General features: G+C 33.9%; 3 protein-coding genes across 3 annotated transcripts in view; 1 reads left to right on the forward strand and 2 right to left on the reverse strand.

Moving 5' to 3' along the window:
• Positions 1–243: 243 nt before the first annotated feature.
• On the forward strand, positions 244–4,502 carry LOC128198609 (craniofacial development protein 2-like). Its single transcript, XM_052884858.1, has 2 exons — positions 244–334; positions 412–4,502. The coding sequence occupies exon 2, from the start codon at positions 3,507–3,509 to the stop codon at positions 4,500–4,502; it is 996 nt and encodes a 331-aa protein (XP_052740818.1). The 5' UTR covers positions 244–334; positions 412–3,506.
• On the reverse strand, positions 1,924–2,721 carry LOC128198599 (uncharacterized). Its single transcript, XM_052884804.1, has one exon. The coding sequence runs from the start codon at positions 2,719–2,721 to the stop codon at positions 1,924–1,926; it is 798 nt and encodes a 265-aa protein (XP_052740764.1).
• A 2,914-nt stretch (positions 4,503–7,416) lies between the features above and the next one.
• The window catches only part of LOC112052764 (thioredoxin domain-containing protein), a 7,093-nt gene continuing 1,841 nt past the window's right edge, over positions 7,417–12,668 (reverse strand). The window contains exons 3-7 of the mRNA XM_052884859.1: positions 12,605–12,658; positions 11,943–12,081; positions 10,815–10,976; positions 10,202–10,327; positions 7,417–9,104 (exon numbers count right to left, since the gene is read on the reverse strand). Of these exons, the coding sequence (XP_052740819.1) occupies positions 8,906–9,104; positions 10,202–10,327; positions 10,815–10,976; positions 11,943–12,081; positions 12,605–12,658 (680 nt within the window). The 3' untranslated portion in view covers positions 7,417–8,905. The remainder of the gene's footprint in view (positions 9,105–10,201; positions 10,328–10,814; positions 10,977–11,942; positions 12,082–12,604; positions 12,659–12,668) is intronic.

Raw genomic sequence — 12,668 nt, forward strand, 5'->3', positions numbered from 1 at the left:
ACAAAAACTGTAGTGGCTTATGTTTTGAAGCAAACAGATACATTTACAGGTAGGTTTTTAGATCATTTTCTATCTGTCTGTTAAACTGTTATTCTAATAACATTCCTTGCACAGAAATTAGAAAGTAGGAGATACACAGTAACTATCTTAGTAAACTCTGGTTCTTTGAATTGGTTGATTAAAACAATTTTTAACTTTCAATTTCAGTGATTTGGTCATGCAGTCATTAAAAATAATAAAATCTTATTTTTTTATTAATAAAGGTTACCCAAATATACAAGGTCACTGGAAACGTATAGCAATATCTTTAAGGGTTGATAGTAGGGATCATTAGGTATCAAATTGAATTGGGTTACATGGGACAGAAATGTATCCATTTTGAAAAAGTGGGGTAATATAAGGGATCATTAGCTATCAAATTGAATTGGGTTACATAGGGTAGAAATATACCCATTTCTTTTTTTTTTAAGAAATGTGGGTTACTCAACTTCAAAGTGATTTTTTTTTAAATCGGTACATTTTTGCCCCAGTAACCCAATTCAATTTGATAGCTAATGATCCCTACTATCACTACACATAGGGATCGCTATACGTTACCAATGAAGCTGTATAAACATACTGTACTTATAATGAACTAGTATACATAAATAAATAGCTTTGAAAATAAGGAATTCTAAAGAATCCTATATTATGTAGTAATCTGTGTATTAGTTTTATATATTTTTCTAAGCCTCTTATGCACTTGTGCTCCTGTGATCAATATAATAATTTATAATATTAACTATTTAACAAATATGATTAAATTATATATTTTTAGTTAAGTAACAATTGCATCACATGACACGAAAAGCTTATCCAACTTTATTTGTAAGTAAATTTCTATAAAACACAAAATGCATTTTTTTTACAACCCTAAAGTTTACCTTCAGGTGGGAGGCTTCGGCCGTCTCTAGTTACCACCCTACCGGCAAAGACGTATCGCCAAGCGATTTAGCGTTCCGATAAAATGTGTAGAAAGCGTAAGGGGTGTGGATTTCCATCCTACCCCTAACAAGTTAGCCCGCTTCCATCTTAGATTGCATCATCACTTACTCACAGGTGAGACTGTAGTTAAGGGCTAACTTGTGTAACATGTAAAAAAAAACTCTAGAAAGTTCTATTGCTGGAGCGATCTCGCCATTTCTTTCCATTCCACTGAAAATCCACACCCCTCTCGGTTTCTACACATCGTACCGGAACGCTAAATTGCTTGTTTTTAAATAATTAAAAAAACCACAACCATGGCGGTCGATCATACTTCCCTGGGCGAATTGTATGATATAGCTCTACTACTACTAATTTACATTAAACGGCTCACTGCTGAGCTCGAGTCTCCTCTCAGAAGAGGGGTTAGGCCAATAGTCCAATGCGGATTGGCAGACTTCACACACGCAGAGAATTAAGTAAATTATCTGATTTGCAGGTTTCCTCACGATGTTTTCCTTCACCGTTTGAGACACGTGATATTTAATTTTGAGGTGCATGCCCCGGACCGGATTCGAACCCACGCCCTCCGGAATCGGAGGCAGAGGTCATATCCACTGGGCTATCAAGGCATTTTACATTAAATATAGACAATATTATGATAATGTTAATGATAAATTAGCAGAAAATTAAATTTGAATGTTCTTCTATGCTGCAACCTTCTCTCCGTACTTCTGCTAAGCCTATTATGTCAAACTGAATTTTTTGTAATGCATGTTGAAGTTCTATGAATCTTTCTATGGAAGAAAGTGACCTTACATTATATGTACAGATTCTTAAAGAGAGTGTTTGGGACGGGTTCTTCATCGCTTTACAAGATATGACTGGAGGGTTTTGGTCGTACTCCTCCTCGGTGACCAATCGAATTGGAGGAGGGAGAGGGTTTTTTTGCTTTAATTGCTATTCATTTTGATCTGTTGCGGTATGGAAGCTGGTTGTTGGCTTTGGAGAAAGGAAGGTTTCGTTACTCGAAGAATTTAGCGTTTGTTTAGGAGTCCAATAAGATTGAAGAGTATGTTTCTTGTGTAAGTGTGTAAGATTTTTTTCTTGGTGTTTTTTCTGGTTGCTTGGTGGAGTTACTGATATGTTTCTTTTGTAGCGTGATTGTAATGGTTCCTGGCTTACTTTTTGTGGAAGTATAATTAGTTTGTCGTATTTGATGTAAACTCTTTTTCCTTTGTCTCTTTCTTCATTAGCTTTTTCTTGCAATTCTTTTCTTATAGCCAAAACTTTTGGTGGGTAATCTTCTTTAATATAGTAGTTGGAGTTGATCAGCGACTTTTTGTTTCGTAGAATTTCGATTTTCCTGCCGAGTGTTGTAAATGATATCACAATTGGTCTTATTTTATCAATTTTTTTACCTTTCCTCCTCATATACTCGATCTCCAAAGCTGAGCAATTTACATTCATGTTATAGTTCAAAATATGTAGTATTATTTTAAGTAATTCATCATAACTTCGCTCTGTTTCTTCTACACCAAAAATCAGAATATTCCTAGTTCTTATTTGTTTTTCAAGAAAGTCTAGTCGATTTTCTTGTGATTGGATTGTATGTTCGAGTGCTTGTAACTTCAATTGTACGTCATCAAACTTCTCGTCTATTTTTCGTAACAAATTCTCTTCGCTATTTTTTACTCTGTCTTTTGTTTCACTGATATCAGTTTGTATTGCCTTCAGAAGACATTTAATTTCATCCATGCTTGTGAGAAATACGTAGAGGTGGTGAATGACTCGGTGTAGATGATTTTTTTTTTTTTTTTTTTTTAAATTATTTACACAATTTTATCTAAAGTACTAATGACAACTTAGATAATGTGTCCTCGTGGTACTGAGATTCGATCCCGGTACCAAACACTTAATATAGCGTTGAAATTCAATGGTCTTACCACCAAGCCATCTCTTCGTGTATAGATATTGCGAATTGTAGGATCTTAACATGCGACATTCAACTTAGTGACAATTAACAGTGGGTACGATTTATTTATTTGCACACCCTCGATCTGTTGTACAATTGTCTTTCACTGTTTATGATGATTCGCTTTTTGATATCTTATCCAAAACTCTTGAAACTTCGTATATTTATGCACTTTTTTAATAGTTTATCGAACTGTTATTGCTAAATCTTACTTTTCACGTAATATTGTGATGTTTTTAATAGTTTATATTAGTGATTGTGAGTGTTTGACACTTGTAACTGAAGACACTTTGGAAACGAAAGTTTGTGCGTTTCTTTGAGTTGTTTGTTCTGCAAACGTTTTCACTCGTGAGTTACATAGCACTTAAAGTTTTAATCACATTAACAACTGATATTGTGCGTTTATTTAATTTATAAATGACTTTTTGTTTGGAGCCGTTGCTTCACTGTTTACTGCAGCGCCCTCTCCATTGGTAAAATAGCCGGCCAATATGGAGTAGGGTTCATAATCAATAAAAAATATAAATCCAATATCGATAGCTTTACTGGCTTCTCAGACAGAGTAGCAATGCTGCAGCTTAACTTTAATAACATGACTATCTCTATCATACAAGCCTATGCTCCCACGGAAGATTCGAGTGAAGAAGACATCCTCAACTTTTACAATACTCTAAATAAAGCCTACGAATTTGCAAACAAAAATATTATATTACTGGGTGATTTCAACGCCAAAATAGGGCAACCCAGAAAAAACGAAGGCATTGTAATGGGTAATTTTGGCTACGGATCAAGAAGCAAAAGGGGAGAACTCCTTATATCACATGCCCTCGAACATAAACTCTCTATAGTTAACACGTTTTTTAACAAAAAAGTTCACCGTCGATGGACCTGGATTTCACCCGATGGAAAGACAAAAAACGAAATAGATTTCATTTTAACAAATTTCGTAAAATCAGTCTCAAATTTAGAAGTGCTAAACAACTTTCAATTTCCATCAGATCACAGACTAGTTAGAGCCACATTCATGATCAAAAATAAGAGATTATGCAGAAAAACATTCAAAAAATCTTTTAAAATTCCACGTACTGAACACGAAGTCGATGTTTATCTAAATAATTTAACAAAACTCCTAAATAAATTGAAAGATACTATTTCCTCTGAACGAAACATTAATGTGCAGACCTTTTACGATTCTCTAGAAGCTATAATAAAAACAAATATTGAGCCTCAAATATATCCAGATAAACAAAGAAGAAGCATTTTAAGCGAGGAAACCAAAAAACTTATCGAAAGGCGTTCAGAACTATTAAAACGTAAACATAAAGATAGAGAAACGAAAAAAGAACTTAGTTATCTATTTAAAACTACGAATAAAAAAATAAGAAAGGATTATGAAAATCACAGAAAAAATGTTATTGAAAAAAATCTAACACAACACAGAAGTTACAAAAGAGCCAAACACGAATTAAAATCACATAAAAATTGGATAACAGCCCTTAGCTCTGGCAACCAGAAACTGAATAGTAGGTCAGATTTGCTGGACTGCGCTACAAAATTTTATTAGGACTTATACTCTAAACTACCCGAAGAACAAAAAAGCACTATCGAAGAAACAGATCACGATGAAACAGATGAATTCACACCAATATGTGAAATGGAAACACTTAAACATATTAAAAATCTTAAAATAGGTAAAAGTGCAGGACCAGACAACATCCCAAATGAAATCATAAAAATTGCAGCGTTCTTACTAACTTCCCCATTTACTTTATTATTTAATACAATCATAGACACAGGACAATTGCCAAATCAATGGACCACTTCAGAAATCATTCTTTTGTACAAAAAAGGCGACCCTCTACAAATTTCAAACTATCGACCAATAAGTCTTCTTTCAAACATCTACAAATTATTTACATCAATCCTCTTAAATAGAATTGGTCCACAAATTGACAGCTTTCAACCAGTAGAACAGGCGGGGTTTAGATCAGGATTTAGCACAATTGACCATATACATGTAATTGAACAGCTTATCGAAAAATATAGGGAATTCAACAAACCACTGTATATTGGCTTCATAGATTACACAAAAGCATTCGATAGTATATCCCACCATTCGATTTGGGAAGCCCTAAACAATTGCAATATAAACAAAAAATATATTAACATATTGAAAAATGTCTACATTAACAGTAAAAGCAGAATTAAGTTAGATCAATGCGGAGATGAAATATATATTCGTAGAGGGGTAAGACAAGGTGATCCAATATCCCCAAAACTATTTCTTGCAGTTTTAGCCAATGTTTTCGACCAATTAGACTGGACAAACGAGGGCATTAATATTTCTGGCAATTACCTGAGTCACCTCCGATTTGCCGATGACATCGCACTCTTTGCAGAACATAGTGGTAAACTCGAAAACATGATCAACACTCTGGATTTAGAGAGCAGAAAAGTTGGACTCGAAATGAATATAAATAAAACCAAAATAATGACAAATAGTTCAAAAAATGCAATTCTGTTAAATAATACAGTATTAGAGTACGTTGATTCGTATATATATCTTGGTAAACAAATATCATTTAGTGTTACAAGTGCAGAAGAAGAAGTAGAGTGACGAATTACTACTACGTGGAACAAATACTGGGCGCACAGAGAAATAATGAAAGGATCTTACCCACTAAATCTAAAAAGAACTCTATTTGATACATGTATCCTCCCCTGTCTAACTTATGCTTGCCAAACATGGGTTCAGACCAAAAATATTAGTAATAAAATCGTGACATGTGAAAGGGCGATGGAGAGGAGAAGAAGAAGAAGAAGAAGAAGAAATATACTTTATTGTACATTAAAAACAAAAATAAACAATAACTTATAATAACACTTAGAAACTAATGTACAAATGGCGGTCTTATCGCTAAAGAGCGATCTCTTCCAGACAACCACTGTGGAAGAGAAAAAAAAAAAACGTAAGCACCGATTCGGGTATACGCACACAAAAAATAAGAAAAGTTAAGTAATTTAAATACATAAATATTAAGCAATAATACATAATAATAATACATAGACTATACTTAACTACATCATACATATATACAAAGAAATACATATATACATACATACATACATACATACATACATACATACACACATACATACATACATGAAAACCTGCAAAACATAAAAGCAAGACGGCATCTAAGGGAAGACAAAAGAAAAATAAATAAACAAAATAATTCAAAAATAATAATAAATAAACATAATACACATACAAGCGTAATTTGGATTAATAAGTTAAATTAAAAGATCAGGGAGGAAAAAAGTGCATGTTTACCAGCCGTTTGAAAGAGGTTAGAGATTGGGCACGCCGAATGTCTAAGGGCAATGAATGTCGAAGGAGCTTACTGAACTTAAGAAAAATTCAAAAGGTAAAAAGCAAAGACATTAGACAGAAGACAAAACTAACTGACGCATTAAAATACGCCTTAAAACTGAAGTGGAAGTGGGCTGGACACGTCTCAAGACTAACAGACGATCGATGGACATTAAGAACTACCGCGTGGCCTGGACCTGCGGGAAAAAGAAAAGTAGGCAGACCAAAGACCCGCTGGTGCGATGATATCGTCCAAATAGCAGGAAGGAACTGGCTCACTGACGCTAAGAATAGAAGCGAGTGGTATCGGCTGGAGGAGGCCTATACCCAATGAGGGGTCTTTACATAGAAACAAGACTAACACTAATTTACTAAAACTTACTCGTTTAACAGTTACGTTAACATACTATACTAATAGCATTAACAACTGAGTCTTAGGGCCATAAATCATTTCTCTATATCTATCTCGCTTGCACTTATGGGTCTTATGGAGCCGTCTAGTGAAGGGTGTAACAATGAAAGACATATTATCGATAAGTAAAGTTTATTATCGTATCTTGTTCACAAAATTAAAAAAATTAACAATATTTGATTTAATATAATACATATTTCATATTATATAATTATTAACTAAATAAAATTAATCTTCATCTGAGTCTTCATCATCAGAATCTTCGTCTTCTGCCAAATTTATTATATATTAGTATCCATAGTGCGCAACGAGTAACACATGAATGTATTTATTTAATTGCAGTAAACACATTTATAGCAAAAAAAATACGCAATGCAATTACATTAGAAACCGACCAATCAGAATCGTCCAAATCATTATTGACTCATCATTAGCACGTGCGCAGGTAGCCGTTTATCGATAATTAGGGTGCGCAGGTAGGCGCGCTGCACATTCCTATCTTTTTTGACTTTTATGACCGGACGACTCAGATGATAATGCGCATACTATAATATAAATAACATAATAATAAAAAAAAAAATAAAAAAAAAAAAAATTTGTTAATGTTGTTAAAAATTATGTAAAACTTATGTAAGGATTAATAAAGGCTTTGAATTGAATTGAATTGAATGATAAATTAAATAAAACAAACGGTATAATAAAAATATGTAATATTTGAAAAAAAACATACAAAAAAGTAATGTGATTTTTTGTTTTACTTAAAGTAGAAAAAAATTATCACATTCTACAATTATTAGGACGGACAACAAAATGCAAAGATTTCTATTTCTACCACTGACGCGACATTAATGTTGCAAGAAATATGCGCAGATAAATCTCATTAATTCATATAGTAGGAGACCCAGCATAAGAAAAATATTTAGAGGCACAAAGCACAATAATTATCCTCCCACTTTAATATACTCGCGTCATATTAAAGTGGGCGGATAATTGTGCTCTGAGTATATTTTTTAATGTGAAATTTTGATTTTTTTCTTAACATGACGCGAGTAGGTATATTAAAGTGGACGGATAATTGTGCCTCTCTCTTACTCTTACTCTCTGTATCAAAAAAAATTACATTGAATTGACCCATTGCAAATAGGTTGCCTAGTTAAACTTAAACCACTGCAACTGTGAGGTTGCCAGATATAAACAGATGAGTAAATGTTTTTATACACCCACATCAGTTATTTAGTCATATAATATGTCAAATGAAAGCACATTTTATGCATTATTGTATTAAGTTCATGTTTTCATAAATTTTGTAAGATTTATCTGAATGCAGTTTAACTAAGCAACATTTGCAGTGTCAATGTGAATATTATCTATCATTTTTCAATAAATAACAGATGAGGGCATTGACCTCTTATAATAAAAGGATGCACAATCATGTAGAAAATTTCACTTAAAAACTGATTAATTTTGCTTTGACAGTTTTAGAATTTTTTGTAAAGAAAATTATACCTGAAAGCCTTTAAATATAATATAATTCAACCTTAAGAATTGAGTTTAAGGTTGAAATTGCAAATGCGACTACTTGAATTGAGTGCCAAGAAGTTCTGTTTGGCACTCATTGAGTGGGGAGGTTTTTTGGTCGCTGTTTGTGCATCCACTTTTTAATAGGAGATCGATGGACGAGGGTATATATTTCTAATGCTGGAATTTAGACCAATACATATATGTACATTAAGTTACAACATAATTATATAAAATTAAATGATTGTTTTACAAACAACAATCAGTTTTTCCCACTGCCCCACTCAGTCATCCATTTATATAGTCCCAACTCTATAGATATTTTATACATTATCATGCAAACAAACCTCATAATTTATTAATGTGCTTCTGTTTCGTCAATTTGATACGTTCGCTGCGGTACATGGTCAATTAACCTCGTATCACACCACAAAAAGTATTAGTACGAGGTCAAAAAACCTCGTATTGCACGGTACGAGGTCAATTAACCTCGTACCACACCACAAAAAGTATTAGTACGAGGTCAATTAACCTCGTACCACACCACAAAAAGTTTTAGTACGAGGTCAAAAAACCTCGTATTGTATTGGTAAAGTACTGAAAAATCAGTGCCGCAGCGAACGTGTTAACTGCTATTTATTTTATTATTGTGCTAAACGATAAATCATTTACTCTTCTTCTCTTTTTTAACTTCTTTAGGTTTAGATTTTCCAGCTTTGACAATAGCAATGAGGGCTGTGATAGCGACAAGACCGAATCCCGCCAGCCCTATCTGCCAGATCCAAGGATATCTCACCAATATGTCCAAGCCAAAGGCTACGCTGAATTTGATCATTTCAACGCACCAATCGACCAATTCATCACTGAAATAAATACTTTTGATTAATTTTTAATTTAAAAACAAACTAACAGAATTAAAATTTGTATGTACTCTGTAGGCCCAACGCAACTATAGAGATTGGGTGGGACTACTCCGCTGCCATTGGTTGACATTTTGTCTATTTCTCTTCACGAAATATGTTGTTGGTTGCAAGCTAGGTATACTGTGTAAATCCCCATTCAAATGGAAATATTGAAACAAAAGTATCTAGTATTCTAGATACTTTTGTCCCAATATTTCTGGTTGTTAAATTACAAGTTATTCTTAAATTCGAGATCTTATCCTGCATCCCAAAGTCCTAACATGCGATAAAAGACATAATTATCTCGTGAAGAAAAATTATACCAATAGCGGTGTAACCGGAAATGACGCTTTTTCTTTCATTGCAATGGGACGAAACTACTTCCCCGCCATTGGTTGATATTTTGTCTATTCCTCTTAACGAAATATGTCGTTGGTTGCATGCTAGGTTACGAGTAGGCTGTAGTTATACCTGTGTAGATCCCATTCAAATGGAAATATTGGGACAAAAGTATCTTGTCTTTTGTTTTTCAATTGATAAGTCCTTAGATTTGAGATCTTATCCTGCATCACATACATACATAGTCCTAACATGCGATTTCGTGAAGAGAAATAGACAAAATTCAACCAATAGCAACGTAACCAGAAATAGTCGCTTTATCTTTCACTAATAGACGCCGCGCGGTTTCACCCGCGTGGTTCACGTTCCCGTAGGAATACGGAGATTAAATACAGCCTATAGCCTTCCTCGATAAATGGGCTATCTAACACTGAAAGAATTTTTCAAATCGGACAGGTATATAGTTCCTGAGATTAGCGCGTTCAATCAAACAAACAAACTCTTCAGCTTTATAATATTAGTTTAAATTGCAACGGGACTGGGACAACTCTACTGCCATCGGTTGACAAAATATGTCTACAGATAAATCTAAGACAGTGGCTTACTGGTTATTATCTACTGATGAGTGACGATGCAATCTAAGATAACAGCTTACTTAGTTTATTTTACCTACACTTATAGTTTACTAAGTAATATAAAAAATTACCACGTTTACTTACAATGGAGATGAAAGAAGTGGGACAGTTTCACCCTTTGAGTTTTTGTACCAATCTTGAGCAAAAGTAACAAAGGATTTGATATCTCTTTTTGGTAAATCATATCGATAAACTTTTCCAAGGCGAAAGCTGTAACAATAAAACTACAAATAATTATGCTGAAAATAGCTTTTCTTAAAATTATAGATGCAGTAGTTTCGGAGAAAAAAAAGTGTGATCAATTGTCGTCAGTTTGTTTAAATAACTTGAAAGGTAATTTTTTTTGGATTCCAAAAAATTCTCTTATCAAACCTTTCATTTGATATATCACATGATGAAGTTTGAATTTTTTTTTTTCAACTTTCCATCTTACCCCCTATATTCAAATTTTACCTATTCGCGATACATCCCTGTATTTGGGTCACAAGAATTGATATGTGTTCCAAATTTCAACTGGATTGGTTTGGTACATTCGGAGAAAACAATAAAATGTGCGCGAGTGATATTATAAGGGTTCCGTTTTTGTACTACATACGTTCGGAAACCTAAAAAATATACTTTAATAAAGTTATGACTTTGAAGAGTCATCTGATGATCTAGTCGAAAAATAAATATATTAATTGATATTTAAACTTACAAGAGAAATGCTGGCAATTTGGCAACCTTGAATCTTTTGGCTGTATTGACCCCTGCCAGGTTGGCGTCGACCCTGGCAACATTAATGCGTCCGCGTAATGTTGCGCCCACACCTTCCCACACGGCATGTAGCCTTTGGCAATCCACACAGGATGCCCCATAACTGTAATAAAATGAAATAATAACAGGAATTTAAAAAAAAACATGTTATGAATTATAGGCTATAACTTGGCAACTTCGTTCGTAACACTCCCGATGAGGGAGGGCGTGTAGCGATGAATGAAAAACTCACGACTGACGCACCTCACTTCCCCGCACGCACGATTTCACACCCGCGCAGTCTTTCCTCTCGTCGCCCGCATATCAAGGGAGTGTCATCAACGAAATTGCCAGACTATAGATGACACTTTTTTAAAAGGTTCTTAAATTGTTCATTAGCGTTCTACTAGATGGAATTTTTTTATAAACTTAAATACATAAAAATTTCAATTTTTAATTATTTTTTTGACAAATGACAAATTGACAATACGAACCAAAACACTGTCAGCCATGATGGCCTATATTTTAACTGTTTCATGACGTCACGTTAACACTAAACCTTAACCAAACAGAGTGTTTGACAAAATGATTAGTTAATAATTAGTTTGACGTTTTTTCCTTTAGTGACATCAAGTAACATCGTGACGTCACAAAATAGAAAACATCGACGTATGGAAAAATGTAACAAATACAAAATTTTTAAATTAAGTTTTCTATGAAATTCTTAACTTTTAATAATTGTTATCAATATATTTCAGACCGTTATTCCATGTACTACACGAAATTAGTATTGAGTGACTTGATCGGAAAAGGGGAGTGTTGGTTAACTATCAAAGACGCCTTTAACCCTACACACAACATTCACAAGTGCGCAACTCCACTCAAGGTCATTCTCTGCCATTCTTGGGTCTTTTTCTATCCCCACAATCCACATCCACTGGACTATACCCAATTTTAACACAGCCTTTCTGACAAATTGGAGTAGGCTGGCAATATTGGTCATATTTGACCTCAAAAGCTGAAAGGCAATATATATGACATAGGTATATGACAGATATACATTAAAAATATCACTGTTTCTCATACTTACAACATGACAAACCAATCTCCTGTTGTGGCACCAGTAGCTGCTTGTGTCATGTGTTCAAATATTTTATCAGTCAGCTCTTTTACTGCTGGCGTCTGATTTTTTTCCAAAAACCCATAAAGCTCATTTTCATCTGGTTCACCTATTAGAAAGTTCAAACTATTTATAAATTCGGTTCCCACAACTGGAAGATATTTGTATGATGAACATGGGTGTTTTCCAGTGTCTGGGTATACTAGCTGATGCCGCACGGTTTCTCCCGCGTGGTTCTCGTAGAAATATGGGCATAATATACAGCCTATAGCCTTCCTCGATGAATGGGCTATCTAATATTGAAAGAATTTTTCAAATTGGATCAGTAGTTCCTGAGATTAGCACGTTCAATCAAACAAACAAACAAACAAGCTCTTCAGCTTTATATATTAGTATAGATATAGATGTATAGATCGTGTATAAGTATTTATATGTAGTATTTAAATTTAAGTTTTAAGAAATTAAATATCAAACAGTGAAGGAAAAACATTGTGAGGAAACCTGCATACCTGAGAATTTTCTTCTAAATTCTCTATGTGTGTGAAGTTAGCAAATCCAATTCCCTACAATACCACCCACTCTGCCTCTTTATAATAATATTAGTATAGAGTATAGATAAATGGTTAACATACCATCATAGAGCAATGGGACCCCATGTCTGAAGAATACAACAGCTGGCTCTTTAGTAGGACTATA

The sequence above is a fragment of the Bicyclus anynana genome, chromosome 12, assembly GCF_947172395.1.
Source record: "Bicyclus anynana chromosome 12, ilBicAnyn1.1, whole genome shotgun sequence".
NCBI lineage: Eukaryota > Metazoa > Arthropoda > Insecta > Lepidoptera > Nymphalidae > Bicyclus > Bicyclus anynana.

What these genes read in the sequence shown, in the direction of transcription:
- LOC128198609 (XM_052884858.1), top strand. Translation starts at nt 3,507, where the DNA reads ATGCTGCAGCTTAACTTTAATAACATGACTATCTCTATCATACAAGCC.
- LOC128198599 (XM_052884804.1), bottom strand. Translation starts at nt 2,721, where the DNA reads ATGGATGAAATTAAATGTCTTCTGAAGGCAATACAAACTGATATCAGT.